The following is a 16,821-nucleotide window of genomic DNA, read 5'->3' as shown; positions in this document are numbered from 1 at the left end:
TCCTATATACACTTTTTTTTCCTGCTTTGTTCTTGGTGGTACTTTTCATCAATAACTACAATCATTCTCTCTTGACCTGTGAAGTATAATTCCCAGATGGCTCTGATCTGCATTATTGATAGAAGGGTAAAGAAACTTACTTGTATACTTCAACATAAATGCAGAATTAGCATCAAGCATTTCTCCTTCCCAATCATTCTGTGGTAATTTACCTTAATTGCAACCAGAATTGTGTCATAAAGGACATATACTGTAAACAGATAAAGTCAAATTTTCATCTGCTGCACCTCTATAGCTTAATCCCAGTGCAGCTGTAGGTCTTGTGGATCTAGAAAGTCAGTGGAAAACATACTTGGGGCAGTAGAGCTCAGAGGAGTAAGCCCCGATGAGGAATTGGGCATGGTAATGTCTAACCACTCCATATTGTCTAAATTTGTGTCAGGAAGGTCAAGAGATAAACAGGAACTATTAGCAGTGAATTGTTGGTCAGCTGTTTCCATGGGTGAATGAGCATGATCAAGCATGCTGGAGTGATTAAGCAGATCATTCTGAAGATCTTCAATCAGAGAAAATGATTCTCTGTCCTCGCGACTGCTTGTTAGTTGAGGAATTTCATTACCTGAAGGTAAAGTTCCATCCAAGAGAGCTTCAAGTTGGTTCTCCAAACTTAGAGACAAACTGTTTGTTGGTTCTAAAGACATAGGAGGTGCCATTTGGACTTGTGGTGGTGGGCGAGATACCACTGTGTTCACTGGCATTGTGGTGATATTGGCTGTAACTGGTCTCATTTTGGAAATGGGAGATGGTTCCTCTTTTATAGGGAGGGAAATCTCTGTATAAAAGAAAGTTAAAATAAATCCATGAAAATAAAGGGCATACAAAGATTAGGCATCTTCAAATATTCGACTACTAAATACTTTCTTGAGGTACAAACTGTAAATATAAACTAAGCATGTGAAGTTGTTTATCATTTTAATAATGAGACAAGGTGGGTGAGATAATATCTCTTATTGGATCAACTTCTGTTGATGAAAAAGACAAGCTTTTGAGCTTACACAGAACACTTCTTCAGGAGTTGGTCCAATAAAAGATACTGCCTAATCCACTACATCTGTCTAATATCCTGGGACCAACATGGTTATAACAACACTGCAAATAATTCTAATAATGAGACGCAATCTCTTTTAAAGTGATCTCCACATCTTTTCAGTAATATTTCAGCAAGTCAGAAATATTATATCCATCTGAGGAGAACTGACATGATGTCCATGGTCTTTCTAAATTGAAGATCTGAAATACTAGTGCTATGTCCAAGTGTATTTTACCACAGTTATACAGCTTTTTCACTAACTTAGTACCAAATATTACCGTAGAACAAGAGCTTACCTAGTGTTGTTCTTATTAAAAGGACATTTCTACTTAAGCAGTAACTGCACAAGTCCTTCAGGAGGCTAACGGAACAATTTACTTAACCTTACAAGTTAAGTATGCCTATATTTTCTTATGCCTTGTTTATTAGCTCTTTCTAAACTTCAACCCTGCTGCTCTTAATCAAATAGCCCCAGTAAAGTCAATGGAACTAGTTGCAGATCATGCCTCTGTTGTACATTTATTAACTGAACAGAGTTCACAAACAGTTTTTGTACATAAAACTTTAAGTGAAGACAATGAAAAGCTTTTTTGTCTACCAATCCACACAGTTTTCTCGAGTCTAGTCTTCACTAAAAAGGTTTGCTGGTATAGCTGTTCTAGTAAACCTTCCTAGTAGAGAGACAGCTTCTAATGGCAAAAATGTGCTTTTGCTGGTATAGCTCATACTAGTTTCCCAAACAAAATAAGCTATATCTAAGGCCCAGCTTAATGTGTGATATTGCGGATTCCGCAATATTAGGCTTCCACTGCAATTTTGACAGCAGGTGCCCTGCCGTGTGCAAGGCTGACAATAGGAGCCCCGGACGCCCATAATAATAAGGTCTGTTATTGCTTGTCTGCAACTCAAGTAGGGCCTTATCTATGTCAGCAAAAGCACTTTTTTGCCAGCATAACTGCATCTGCAAGAGGGCTTCTGTTGGTATAAAAAAATGTTTAAAACACATCCTTAGCCAACATTATGCTGGCAAAGGTTTTTAGTGCAAAGCTCATGTAGGTTAGGGCAATAGCCAAGGAATGGGGGTTTTTCCTTTTTAATAAGAAGATGGAAAATATCTGCCACAGTATTTTTGCTTAATTTTTTTGCAAAACTTACAGGAATTGGCAAATGACTCTTACTGATCAAACCATAATTTCTTCACCCTCTGCTACAGATGTTTGTATATATCTGAGTAAGCACAATAATGTGTTCTTTACCATTTCCTATAACTTTACATTATCATTTGGAAGTGAGAAGCATAGAACCATTAGCATGAAGATTTTTGGGGAGCATTAGAACTATTTGTGCACATTAAACAAAGCTTGATTGTTCTGCATTAAGATGTTTGAATTTTTGTGTAATAATCTCAGTTGGTCATTACAAAGGTCTTATATTGTGGTTAGTCTATAAAGGCCGCTATTTTGCTTTCAGATTATACAATCCCTGCATTGTGTAATTCAATTCTTATTTATTCTTAAAACTCTTCAGTTAATTTTGACTAGCAGAAATACTGTAGATTTTTAGGATATGGTTGAAATTCCAGCTACTAACGAACAATCAGTTTTTTTTTATCTTGGTACTCATCAATTCCTTATGGAAGCAACACTCAACATTACACTAATTTGATTGCTTGCTATCAGAAGATTTTCTTCTCAGTATATTAACCATTTATCTGCATACAATGAATTTTATGTATGTTTTTATGCCAATGCTAGTTTGCAAAATTCTTTTGTTCAGAGTTGCTTTCTGATCTTTAATCTTAGTTTAAATGCTGACTGGAAGATTAATTATGTCACATTTTAATTTACTTGATTAAATGGGACAGGACGTTAGCCATTAACTAATATGTGTGCGTGCACATTTTATGCCTATTTCCCCCAATAGTTTCTTTGATGGTTAGGTTTTAACGTGTTAATTTTGTACATTACAATAGAAAATGTCAATGGAAACACGCTTTATTCTGTATATATGGTCTTTTCCAGATTATCTTGGAAGTTTTCCTTTGTGTGTCTCCTTTTCTTCCATTCTCCCAAACACTAGGCTATACTACTGTTAGCAGACATAATGAATGGTGAGAATTAGAGTGCAGGTTTTTCTCAGGTGGCAGATGCAAAAACTCTGCAACCATAATTGGCTTGATGTGATAGTCAGTAATACACAAGAGCTATAGCAGCAGAACTAGAACCACATCAAGGATACTGACCCTGGAGATTATTATTGAACCCTGTTAGAAAGGGGAAGCGACTAAGAGCTTTTACCACTTAAATAAATTACCCAGAGAGTGACTGAAGTGGTTCTCCAGGCTTGCTCACATTCTAAGATTAGGGCTGCATGGAGTCATGAGAGGTATGTGAAAGAGCCCAGAAAAAGACTGTGCAGCATGAGCAGAATGGCCAGTATTCTAGAGCAGTGTTTCACAACCTTTTTGATACCAGGGACTGGCGCCAATCCATGGACCAGTCATTGAGAAACACTGTTCTAGAAAAATGGGGAGGAAACATTTTCTAGAATGGCAGATGAGGAATATACTAAATTTACATAAGTATGTGTTTGTAAGACTCTGGATATAGCATCGTCCTTCAATATTTATTACTAGCTGGAACCTGCTAGTAAACTCAAGACACCATAGTGATGAGTACCCTAGAATACCTTGGTAAGACATCAATTGTTCATCTTTCCCTGTTGGGGCTGCTTTATGAACAGCTGGACATTGAAGAGCTTTATTGAAATAACAGAGAATCATACCCTGATTCAGTTTAGATACTGTAATCTGATTAAAATATTTTAATTCTTGTTTTAAATATAAATCACTTTTTTCAAAATTTAATCTATATAAATCTACAGAAAGCAGATTTTAATTACACCTTTCGTCTGAACTGCATCAGAACCATAAGTAGTTTACTTCCCACATACCCCTGAAATGAATGTTTTACTTGCCTCAAAATGAGAGCTGAAACCTTGATAAATAGTTGTCTAGTTAAAATGTAGAACTACTTGTATACTCTCTACTAAGATATTTTTGTCACGGTCTAAAGCTGATGTATAACAACTGACAGCCTTCTACAGCAGCAGTCAGCTTGGGGCATAGGGGTGAATGATTATTTTCCTCAGTGGTAGTAGAACTTTGGCCTTTGAAATACTTTGCATTTAGGTACAGTGTTCTTAGAGAATTGAAGAGGAATAATAAATGCCATGGTTGGTACCTAAATAGCCACTTGTTCCAGCAGAGGAGACCCCTCTGCTGTAGTGGCCCCGTTTTCTTCCTTACTCCTTTCTTCCAGTCACATCTTAATTTCTTGTTCTAATTTCTGTCAGTTTTTTTAATAGTTTTGTCTATACATTACACATAGTGATAATCTGACTTACCTCCACTCTTAATGAGGATATCAAAGAGATCATCCATCTGCTGACTGTGTGCATTTGAAATCTGTAAGAAAGAGAATTTCTTGTCATGCAGACCCTAATATAAGATGTGACTGATGCCAGCTTCCCTCAATAACACTATTAACATTAGCTTGGCTTATGGCTCTAGATTTTTTTTTAAATGACTTTAGCCTCACCAATAAAAGATGGAGTAATGCCATGCTTTTAAATAATACTTTGAATGATATTAGATGGGGGTTGTCATATGTGTTATAATTTTGTCACTGAGGGGATTAGCATAAAGCAAATCAGGAAAATGCTGAAAGGCAAGGAGAAATATTTTTTTAAAAATAATGTAAGTAATGTTGATGTATTTAATAGCTTTTTAAACAGTGGCTTCTTCTACCACGTAAGCACCAGCCAAGACTAGTGGGTGGGCTACTGGTTATACATTTTTTTTAAATAACGTTCTAAAGAAATTATTACAACGAAATACAAATAAAGCAAATGAACATCTTGCCTTGCAACTGTCTTGAAGTCTCCTCATTGCCAACATGAATGATGTCATGGTGACACTTTAAGGCTCACCCTCCAATATGCCTCATAATAGTACTGACAACACTCATTAAAATTAGGGGGTCTTTTTGAGTGGTCCTGCTAATGTACCTTTTAAATGTTGTTGAAAAATTTTACACAAATACAAACAATAATAAATCGTACACTTATCAAATACAGCTTAACCATTTTCAAGGTATTATGGGTCAGACAAACTCTTTAAAGAGCTGAAGACATGCAATGTCATTTGAAGGGTAATTATTACTAGATTGGTAACAAGGTGTCAGATTTGATAATATCACAATATTAATAATTTCCATACAGCTAATAAACAGTCAAACAACCAATATTTTGTAGATCTGAAATAATTTTATCTAAAGGATAAATTCAGTTAACAGAATCATGAAAAACCAGAGCTCTTGGAGTAAATGATCACTATATATATCCAAATGTCAATAGGGTAGGTCTAAGCCAGGGGTCTCAAAGTCCCGGCCCGCGGGCCATCTGCAGCCAGAGAACCTGCCCACTGCAGCCCGCGGAGAAGAGACGCAGGCAGACATGCTGCCGGCAATGTCTGCTGCAGATGCTCCTCCCCCCCCCGCAGCTCCCATTGGCTGGGGGAGAGGGACAGAGATACCATCACTAGTCACTGGGCAGAGTCAGCCATGGAGGCAGCATCACTTTTTTCCACAATGACTATAAACAAGTCAAAATACTGAACACAATTATCTGATGCACACCTTGCTGCAATCCTGAAGGTTTCAACTGCTCAGTCACTGAGGCCAAACATCAACAAACTGACAGAACTGAAGCGTTGCCAGGTGTCTGGCAAACACTAAAAACTCTCTGGCAGGCGAAGAATTGTATAAAGTTGTATGACAGTTTTATTATTGCTAAGAAATTCAAAATAAAAAATACAATATAAACATTTTCTTTTCTGAACACCATCTTCAGTGACATTACTGGCCTGCTGAGAGGATTTGAGGACTGGCACTGGCCCTAAGGAAAATTGAGTTTGAGACCCCTGGTTTAAGCAATGGAGTGCATGCAGGAAAATCCTAGCACTCGGACCAACACATTAACACTGATTCTAATAATTCTATGTAAAAAGGGAAAAAATTATCTGATAGTTATTTTCTCTTATTTAACCTACCTCTCGCTGACATGCCTGCATGTTGCGGGTCTGTTTTATGGCCTCTTCATAACGTGGAGGGTCTTTTGTCTTGGTTACTGGATTGCTGAATAGAGAGTGTTGTGTGATATATGGCTGGGACTCAGGTGGTGAGTCAGGCTGTGTGAAACAACAACATAATGAACAAACAAGTGTACCATATTGGTAAAGTAAACTATTCTTAAGGGGATCAGCTATATAAATATTGGATTTACCCTAGTTCTCCAGTCAGATAACTATCTAGTTAAAAGTAATCACACACTATCAGTTATTTTTTACAGCTAGATTAGACATTGTATGTATTCTGTATGTAAAATATTCATATACACCCAACACTAATTCCTCATGCTTACATTTTCTTAATAAAAAATGTAGCAACAGTCTTGTGGAGAAGTGAGCAAATCTTACCTTACTGGGTCCATTTTGCACTGAGGGAACCTGGTTCTTCCCAGCATCAAGGCTAGTGTTTAATGCCTTATTGATAAAAGACTGCTGTAGTGTTGTAACAGGTGGATTTTGATAGGGAAATACTGTATTTGATGTATTAGATGGGAAAACCTGTAAAAGATTAATATTTTATCAAAAGCTAACATTTTTATATTCACAATGATGGCTAAATGACATTAAAATCATTAGGGAAAGTAAAAGCAATTATGCTTTCTTACTTATGTATTTGTTTGCTTAACTTCTACCTGGGAAAGTGTTTTTTCTATAACTACAATAATTGTCTGTATTTTTCAGTGGCTCAGGCAGAAGAGTCTGGAGCAACTGTCACCATTGCTGTTCCTGGAGAGAGACTATCACTGTGCAATGTTGAGCCTTCACTCACCTGAAATTTATAATACTGCTTCAGTCTGTCTGAAGAGTCTGGCAAATAGCTTTTGCTGATGATTATACTTAAAAAAAATCTAAACTGCTTTCCTCTCTGATTTTCCAGGAAGCACATGACCTATCAGTTTTGTACTGAGAGGAACATGGTTTCTGGCACGTTTGAGGCATGAAACAATTTAAAATAACATCTCCACCTAGTGGCCAACCAATAAAGCACAATTGTACTAATTTCTGGCCTGATTTAATTTCAAACTAGTTCTTAGAAAAAGAGGATATAAACTCCTAGTGCATATGTAAAATACATGCCCTTTTGTAAATCTGGATTATCAAAACTACATAAAGACAGTAACGTCTACCCCTTTAAGATAAAAAGTCCTTATTTGAGTAGGTTAGCTGGTATTTGAGCACAATCTAAAGAAATAAATGGAAAAATGGGAACAACATTTTTTCCCATCAATACAATAACACATGCTTAATAACAAAGAAATACAACAGCTAGTACTAATATAGTAGTTTTCTTTCATGATACCTACCTTATTAAAGTTTAAGGTCCATCAGCCCCATTTTTTCACATAGGGAAAATATGGTGCACAGAGCGGTTAACAGCTAGGTCCAGAAAGGTGACTTAGACTCAGCAGTGCAATCCCTAAAATGTAGGCATCCTGGGGTGTAGTGGAATCTACAGGCCCAAGTTACGTACCAAAGAACAGGATTCACACAAGCCAGCATGCTGAGCAGGAAGCTGCCTAGAGTAGGCACAGAAAATGTCGGAAAGGGGTGTGGTCTAAGTTTTGGCCCTTAAAGGGAATTGGGCACCTAATTGTGGACTGCAGGGAGGTACTTCCCTCCACTCTGCATTCACAGCCCTGAATCCACCCCTGGAGTTAGGCCAGATCCGGCTTAGGTGCCTTTCTCACCAAAAAAAATGAGGAAATTCATCCCTTCTGTGTTCTACAGCCCAGTGGTTAGAGCACTCACTGGGTATGTGGGAGACTTTGGTACAAATCCTCACACACTGATTTGAAACAGGGTTTCCTGGCTCTAAGGTGAGTGCCCTAACCACCAGAGTATAGGGTACTCTGGGATAGATCTCTCTCAATCTCCCCCGTATAAGCTGTTTCACTTTGTATAAAATACTTAAATATTCATTGGAGCAGGGCCTGGAACCTGGGTTTTCCAGATGGGCACCCTAACCACCGGGCTACAGAATCATTCTTTCTGGCCCACCGTATAGTATCCAGTAAACCAGGTTGTCCGCCTTAGAAAGGATAATATTTCCTAACAGAGCTCATAGGTTACCCATGTAGCAAATGGTAACAGAAATGCCTCAAATTACAGTATACAATAATTTCACATTTATATCTCATCAGTAGTCACAAACCTTTCTGATTTGTTGGGCCTGACTAAGCACATACTGGGTGACAGTATTTTGTTTTGATGGTGGACCATGAATCTGTGGTGCTGTCTGAACTAGACCAGAAGATGAAACAGGCGCAGATACTTGTGATGAAGCCTGAATTCCTGCTTGTGACTGAGCCTAAAGACAAATGAAATTTACACAATGACATTTAACATTTTAGCTATTTACAGTATAGTTATGGCATAATCAATAATCCTCAGTTGTGGTAATTTACAATCAGTCAAGAAGTCACATTGTTTGAATATTGTTTCACTTTCTGATTCCACAGATTCCATTTACAGCCCAATATTTGAGTATGTAAAAGTAAAATAGAAGTAGATGGGAAAACACACAGTTGGACTTGGGAGAAAAGTCCCAATACGCATTTTGCAAACAACAGCATTTGGAGTTATATGTTCTGATCCAGTATAGATCAGAAAAACTGAATAGGATACTTTCTGTACAGTCTGGGAAAACTCCACCACATTCTTGTTGAGACAGACAGCAAATGAAACAGCAATAGCACATGAATATATAGTAAAATATTTGTACACAACTGAGAAACCCCTTTCTATACACCTGTTCCTTGAACCTCAAATGTATGGTAATGTAAATCCCTTCCCTCCCTCCAAAAAAGCAACCCCAAAACATTAAGAACTTTACTATGCCAAAGCTAATTCTCCCCCAGCACAATCTGGGCAGTCTCTATTTCCTAAACAAAGTGTACCATCACTGCATGCAGGTATGATAGGTGATACTTTTAAGTCATCAGGTTTTTTTCGTCTTAGCTTGGTAGCCTACTAAAACTAAGTGATGTCACTACTACAAAATCTGAATGAAAGGAGATCAAGGAGACTCCAAAGTTTCCATTCACATTTCAGTAGTACAGAATGTCATGGAGATCAGTTGCACTAGAATCACCTAACTGATTTATATTGTGGAGAGTGGGGTTGCTGGAGCAAAGGGGCTGGATCTGCTGCTTTACCTGAAGGTTAGGGGAGCAAGGAGCAGAGTGGCCCATGTGCAGAACAGCTATTTGCATATCCAGGAAGAGAGCAGAGGTTCCAAGCAAGGAGATAGGGCTTCCCAAGCTACACTGGTAGGGGAGATCCCAGCATGTGGGAGGTATGTGATTGTTGAGGCCAGAATTAATTGATTTAGGGAGAGCCTAAAGCTGATTAATTGGAAGATAAGTGGGTGTGAGAATTCATTTTATCTGAGGGATGAGCATCAGAACTGATTTTATGTATGAGGGAAGAACTGATGACTTGTGTGGTGGTGGAAAGTCAGAGTTGATTTACTGGGGGCAGGAGGGAGTGCATGTGGAAAGGGATAGAGGACTGCAGGTACTTGCCTCTTGGGCTAGTAGGCTTAATCCTTGGAAGAATAATTGTCAAGGAAATTTTTCAAAATATCTTTGCTAGAATGCAAAAAGGACTCATCTAGGAAATGCCTGAGTATGGGAAAAGAAGCTAACTGAAATGATTGGCTCTTGATAGTTTCTACTCAAGTCTAATGCAATCATGAAAAAAGTCAATATTTTTACAATTATTAAGAATATAAACAGCGCTTTTCTACTCTGTATATAAAAAATGAGCAGCATGGCTGACAATCATAATGGGTAATTTAAATGATTAAAGATAGAGAAAACATTTCATACCTGTAGCTGTATATTGCCCACTGGTAGCTGCACTGAAGTGGCTGAATTCGGTCCTTGGATAGACAGTGGGAGTAGCAACTGTGTTGTTCCGTGGGTAGTTAGTAAAGCTTGAGGCTGGGCAACAACTGCAGTTTGTGGCTGCCTCTGTGAACTCACATAGAATTGAGAGATTACATTCTGTGGTTCAGCTTTGGCCAAAGGTATCTCCTGTTTGATAACAACAGCCTTTTTAGCAATTAGGTTCTGGCCACCAGTAGACACTGGCTGTCCTAAAGAATGGCTCATTACAGATACTGGTTGCCTTGGACTAGAGCAATCAGTGAGAGTATTTTCATCTTTGATAGCAGCATTTAATTGTTTCTGATCCAGCGTAGTTATGGAGTTAACAGGAGTCTGGGATTGCTGCTGCTGCTGACCCCGTTTTTCAACCTCCAGTTGCATTTTCAGTACTTCCACAAGTTTCTGTTCTTGTTCCAGTTTCCTTTTGAGCTCTTCAATCTGCTTCTCTTTTTCTTGAAGCTTGCGGTCCTTTTCTGCTGCATCAAGCTCCATGCTTGAAATGCTTCCACTGCCATGACTCAGACTGTCTTCATTCACAGTCACTCTTAGAGGTGAAGTGCTTAAGAACTGGGATGGTGACATCATGCTCATCATTTCTGTGAAAGTATCTGTCATGTTTGTGTCATCTGTGCTCAGACTTGATTGTTCTGAAGGAGATGGTGAAATGGGCAAAGGGGAGCTAATGCTTTCAGTATGTGCTAATTTGAAGCCAGATCCAGCAGACGACGTTTCTGAAGGAAAGCTCCCCACTGATTTATTTAATGCTGTAACAGGGAATGCCACAGTTACCTCCCCCGTGTTACTGATGACACCAGTAGAAGTGGTTATTGCAACCACTTTATTAGTATTGACACCATTATTATTATTATTAAGATCTTGGTAGGGTTTTAGACGCTCAATAAGATCTGTTTTAGTTCCAGACACTGGCAATCCCCTTAATTTCAATTCCATCTTCAGTTCAGCTACCTGAGGATAAAATAAGACTTAGTATTCAAAACAAAACAAAACCAGCATGTTGTTTTATTTGCATTGCATTTTGCTAAAAGCATATTCAGCATATTCACTAATCATTATACACTGGTCTTTTGTGGGCAAAAGAGATTCTTTATAGCAACATTTATGTAAAAAACATATCTATATGAACAAGTTCCTTTTGGTGGAAAGCCAAAAATTCATTTTAATACTATTAGATTGCTATACAATGGTCAAACATTTCAGATAGCACTGTAAGCACACTGCATATTTCTTTAACACAAACAAGACTCATCTGGGAAATATGAAAGTACATCGTCTCTTCATTTTGGACTGAAAACTTCTGAAACAAATCTACGGTATCTGACAAATGTGCACATTAAAGCACTGAATACACAAAATTTGGCATGTTGAGTCACTTTCTTATGCCAGCATGAGACAAGATTATGGGACCTATTGTATCAGAAATTTATCAGGAGGATTGGATGACTCAGTGCATTAGTCACCTTTAGTTAGAAATTGACCAATTATTACCATATGCCACCTGGGTTTCTTTCACAAGAATGAAAAGCATAAGCAATTTAGCTATCTAACTTCTGGTGGAGAGAGCCTGGATTTTCCAGTCAAATAAGTATACTGACATACTCACTGGGGGTGAACTATAGACAGAAGGGGTAAGTTACAGTATGTGTTTTATGTAATTCTTTCCACCAAAATTTTGATTTAAAAATAAATGGTTACTTACCCTACAGTAGCTGTGGTTCTTTGAGATGTGTTGTTGACATGATTCCACTCTTGGTGCACATGTACCTCACGTGCAAAAGACCGTGTTCTTTTGGCTAACAGTGTCTGTTAGGGCCATACCTGCACTCTAAGTGCCCCCAACCAAGAATATACAGGGCAAAGTAGACCCACCTGTCCTTCAGTTCCTTCACCAATGCCATAGGAGTAGAACTCTATATTTGCAGGAAAATACGATGGGGTGTGGAATCTGTGTGGACAACACGACTCAAAGAACCACAGTTACTGTAAGCTAAGTAACCATTCTTTCTGTGAGTGACTGTGCTCATAGGTTCCTCTCTTGGTGACTAACAAGCAGTTGTTTGGTTGCATGGAGGTGGGTACTAGGAATCCTACTTAAAAAATACTGCAGGAGAACCCTAGAAAAACTGCCTCCAATTTCTGGAAGCCTGTGTTAAAGAATAGCATCTTGTAAATGTGTACAGCGAACCCCGTGTAGCTGCTCAACATATTTCAGATACAGGAATATTCCTCAAACAGGCAGCAGATGCTGCCTGAGCCCTAATGCAATGCGCTCTAATGTGGCTTGATGGATCTACTCTGGCTAGTTCATAACATGGCTTATACAGCTGGAGACTGATTTGGATAACTTCTGTGAGGATAGTTTGCCCCTTAATTTAATCAGCAAAGGCCATAAATAGTTTGGGCATATTCTTGAATCATTTTGTTCTCAGTAAAAAGACAGTGCCCTTGCTACATCAAGTGTATGAGACCTAGCTTTCCTGGGATTGAGTAAGATTTAAGAAAGAAAACCAGGAGGTGAATAGATTGGTTTATATGGAATCTAAAAGAACTTTAGGTAGAAACTTGGGGTGACATCTAAGAGTGCCCCTATTTTTATGAAATACTCTGTATAGAGGATCTGTCATGAGGGCCTGAATCTGCTATACTCTTCAAGCCAGAAAGGCAAGGCAGTATTCATTGACAGCTGGCATAGGAATCAGATTACTAAGGGCTCGAAGGGGGGACTCATCAAGCCTAATACTATATAGATGGCCCAAGACAAAGGAAATTCCTGAACTGGGGGAAAAACATGCATGAGGTATTTCAAGAATATAGCCACTATAGGGTGGGGAAAAAAGTTTGGTCCTGGATTGGGGAATGATGAGCAGATATTGCTGCTCTATGGACATTTATACAACCGATGGACAATCCAGATTGTTTCAGAGATAGCAAATAGTCCAGCATTACTGAAATTGGTAATGTTAAAGGAGACGACTGGTGCTGGGATGCCAAACAGAAAACCCTGTTCCATTTTGCTTTGTATTTTAAGTCTAGTTGAAGATTTCCCTGCTCCGAAGCAGAATGTTCCGAGCCTCAACTGAACAGCTTCCTCTTTTTCATTCTCCCAGGCAAGCCTTCATATACTGAACACATAAAGTATGCAAATTCTATGTTCCTTTCTTATCTGAAGTAGAGAAGTGTTGTAAGGATTAGATAAAATTTATAAAATGCTCTGGACAAGAAAGGAGCTTCTTAGAAACTGGAGGGGTAAAAAACTAAATAAAAGCAAAAAATCTAGGTTGGTAGTAAATTAAAATGGCAAAAACATTTCTATAAAAATGTCAGTAACAATTTGCAAGTTATAACCTTTGCTGATATTTGCACATAGACAAATCCCTCTTCATGTTTACCTTCAGGTCATCCAAGCTTGAAGGAAGCGGTCCTGGTTTTCTGCTGGGAATATTACTGTTCTGTCTTGGTGTGCAGGCTACTGACGTAGGTGTGCTGTTGCTCAAAGTAGTCAGTGGTATATTCCCGTTGTTGTTCTGTTTGTCACTGAGAGGTCTGCAAGTAAAAAAGCATAAAAATATGAGTGCTAGCTATTATGTTATTTACTTTTAAGAAGCGGTAGTACTGAATTTAAAATTTATCCACTTAATGGCAGAAAATTGACTTTTCCTCAGATGCATAATTAACACAGCTGGACTCATTAAATATTTTAGATGATTCTTGAATTGCTTGCAGAGGAAAAGTTTGCTGTGGAAAATATATTGGTATTTTATGTAGCGTACAGTTAGTATTACAAGTTTATGTTTAATCACTTTTATTACACTACTAAAATATTAAGGAAATCTTGCCTCTAAAAAGACAACAGGATTTATACAACCCAAGTTGTCTTTGTTTCAAATATCGTACTATTTTTTCTATTAACGCAAGAACACCACAATCAGATATCAAAAACACAGGAAGAAATATTGAAATTAACCAAGCTTCTGCTGACTAGTGCAGTAAACTAGGTAAATAGAGTGACATACATTATTATAAAAGCTTTTTTCATATGCAGATTTACATATTTAGAATTAATTAAAGAACCTTTGGAGTGTGATAATTGTTTGAGATATATGTGAACAAATAGGGGAGCCAAGAAGAAGAGTTTGCACCCCTATTTATCTAAGTGAATTGCACACTAACATTTCAATCTCTTTCCTATCACAAAAGCTAAAACTAACATTTTCAAACTAGATACCTAAAATTAAGCACCTAAGTCCATATGTAGACACCTAAGTAAGAGTGGCATGATTTTCAGAGGAATTGAATATGCACATCTCCCTGTGACTTCATTGGACACTGCACATTCAGTTCTTTTTGGGGAAAACAGGTTTTATTTATGTACTTAAATATGGGGTTAGGTGTCTAACTTTAGATATATAGCATTGGAAGTTTTGGCATAATTTTTTCATCTGCCAAACTGGTTTTGCTTTGCAAGAAACCTGGCCAGTCATTCTCAGAAAACAAAACTTATTCATGTTAATTAATTGGTTGGATTTATTGGTCAAGCATGGATTCCTAAATTTCTATAACGAAACTGCATCATATGGCCACAGAGCCTGCCTTTTACTGACTTTGTATTTGTGATTACAACTTCCCTGGATAAATAATATCGTACCAGGAAAATGCACATTTTGGTAGAGACATTTGGACTTATTGTTCAAATGCAAATTGTACCTTGCTGACAAGGCAGAGTAAGTATTTTATAATAAATATCCAAAAGATTATGGTAGGTTAATCTTTATTTTTGTTATTTTCAAAAAAGATCAGATCAGTGAGTGGATCTTTGTGTCAAAAAACCTAATATGTTTAGCAGTCACTGAAATTCCAGACTTCCACCTCATCTTTCTGAACAGCTGCACTTTTCTTTCCTGGTTTGTATAATTATGCCCTTACTGGTATTTCTAAGCAACAATGTATAGCTCTTAATATCTCAAGGGTCTTTTAAAGTGGGGTTAGCAAGATTTTTTTTAATGTTTCTCTGTGTTATGTAGAATAATACTTACTAGGTAAGAAAAAACAGTTACATTGGACATGTGCAAGCACTCGAAGAAGAGAAAACGGTTACTAACCTTTTGTAACTGTTATTCTTCTAGATGTGTTGCACATGTCCATTTCAATGTAGGTGTGGCACGCCCTGAGCACAGTTGCCTGAATTTTTTTTTTTTAGTGGTACCCATTGAGTCGGCTCTAACACCTCCTGTTGCTGTGTGCTCATAGTGCGGGAATAAGGGGCCCTGCTGAGCCTGCACCCTTTCAGTTTCTTCTCATGGACCACTCCAAGAGAAGGGACAGCAGGCAGGTCTTGGAATGGAAGTGCAATACATCTAGAAGAATAACAGTTACAAAAGGTTAGTAACTGTTTTTTCTTCTTCGAGTGCTTGCACATATCCATTCCAATGTAGGTGATTCACAAACAGTTGCACAGGAGATGGGCTTGAAGCTTAAGGGCAAGCTGACTGCAACACTGTGTGGCCAAAGTAGGCATCATCTCTGGCTTGTTGAGTGATGGCATAGCATGCTGAGAACGTGTGCACGAGGACCAGGTCGCAGCACTGCAGATATCTCGAATAGAAACTTGAGCTAGAAAAGCTGCCAAAGCGGCCTGAGACCAAGTGGAATGAGCAGTCAGGTTCGGCAGAGGGGAGACCCCCCAGAGGTCATAACATGCCCGGATACATGACATGATCCAAGATGAAATCCTCTGAGCAGGGATGGGGAGCCCCTTCATGCTCTTAGCTATCGCTATGAAGAACTGCGATGATCTACAGAACGGTTTGGTCTTCTGAATATAGAATGCCAGGGCCATCTGCCATCCAAAGAGAGCAGACATTGTTCTTCCCTATCTGCGTGTGGCTTAGGATAGAATAGTGGTAGAAAAATCAATTGGTTGCAGTGGAATTGAGAAACCACTTTCATGAGGAACTTTGGATGCATGCGTAGCTGCACTTTATCTTTGAAGAAGATTGTATACGAGTAGGGCTCCATGTTGGCCCTGGAGGTCGCAGAAGTCATGGATTCTGTGACTTTCAGTGACCTCCATGACTTCCGAGGCAGCCAGTGTGGCTGACCCCAGGGCTGCCCAAGCAGCTGGCTCCGTGGCCATCCGCACTGGCCACTGCTGGAACGGCTCCGCAGCCAGCCATTTGGGTGGCCCCGCAGCCAGCGGTCCCAGGGTGGCTGGAGCAGCTGCTGTCGGCAGCCCCCAGGCAGCCAGAGCAGCTGCTGCTCAGTGGCCCCTGGCAGCTAGTGCTGCTGGCACCCCTCTCCCCAAGATTTAGTCAGGGGTAATTATAGTAAAAGTCATGGACAGGTCACAGGCTGTGAATTTTTGTTTATTGCCCATGACCTGTCCATGACTTTTACTAAAAATACCCATGACTAAATCGTAGCCTTAGATATATACGAGGGTTCTGAGGTGAGGGCGCGGATCTCTGAAACTCTCCTGAATGACGTAATGGCCACTAGAAAGGCCACCTTCCAAGAGAGGTCCAACACTGAGCCTGTCTCTAGTTTCAACAGGACAAGGATTAGGTCCCAGGCGGAGGAGAGGAATTGGTTTCTTTATCTGAGGGAATACCCTCTCCAGGCCTTTGAGAAAACGAATT

The 16,821-nt window shown here is 38.9% G+C and overlaps 1 protein-coding gene across 1 annotated transcript in view; it reads right to left on the bottom strand.

Moving 5' to 3' along the window:
* Positions 1–296: 296 nt before the first annotated feature.
* The window catches only part of MRTFB (myocardin related transcription factor B), a 186,070-nt gene continuing 169,545 nt past the window's right edge, over positions 297–16,821 (bottom strand). The window contains exons 10-16 of the mRNA XM_065411773.1: positions 13,576–13,729; positions 10,235–11,134; positions 8,431–8,562; positions 6,627–6,776; positions 6,201–6,338; positions 4,496–4,556; positions 297–832 (exon numbers count right to left, since the gene is read on the bottom strand). Of these exons, the coding sequence (XP_065267845.1) occupies positions 297–832; positions 4,496–4,556; positions 6,201–6,338; positions 6,627–6,776; positions 8,431–8,562; positions 10,235–11,134; positions 13,576–13,729 (2,071 nt within the window). The remainder of the gene's footprint in view (positions 833–4,495; positions 4,557–6,200; positions 6,339–6,626; positions 6,777–8,430; positions 8,563–10,234; positions 11,135–13,575; positions 13,730–16,821) is intronic.

Source organism: Emys orbicularis, chromosome 10 (genome assembly GCF_028017835.1).
Source record: "Emys orbicularis isolate rEmyOrb1 chromosome 10, rEmyOrb1.hap1, whole genome shotgun sequence".
NCBI classification, from domain to species: Eukaryota; Metazoa; Chordata; order Testudines; family Emydidae; genus Emys; species Emys orbicularis.
This window is presented reverse-complemented; position numbering and strand designations above follow the sequence as displayed.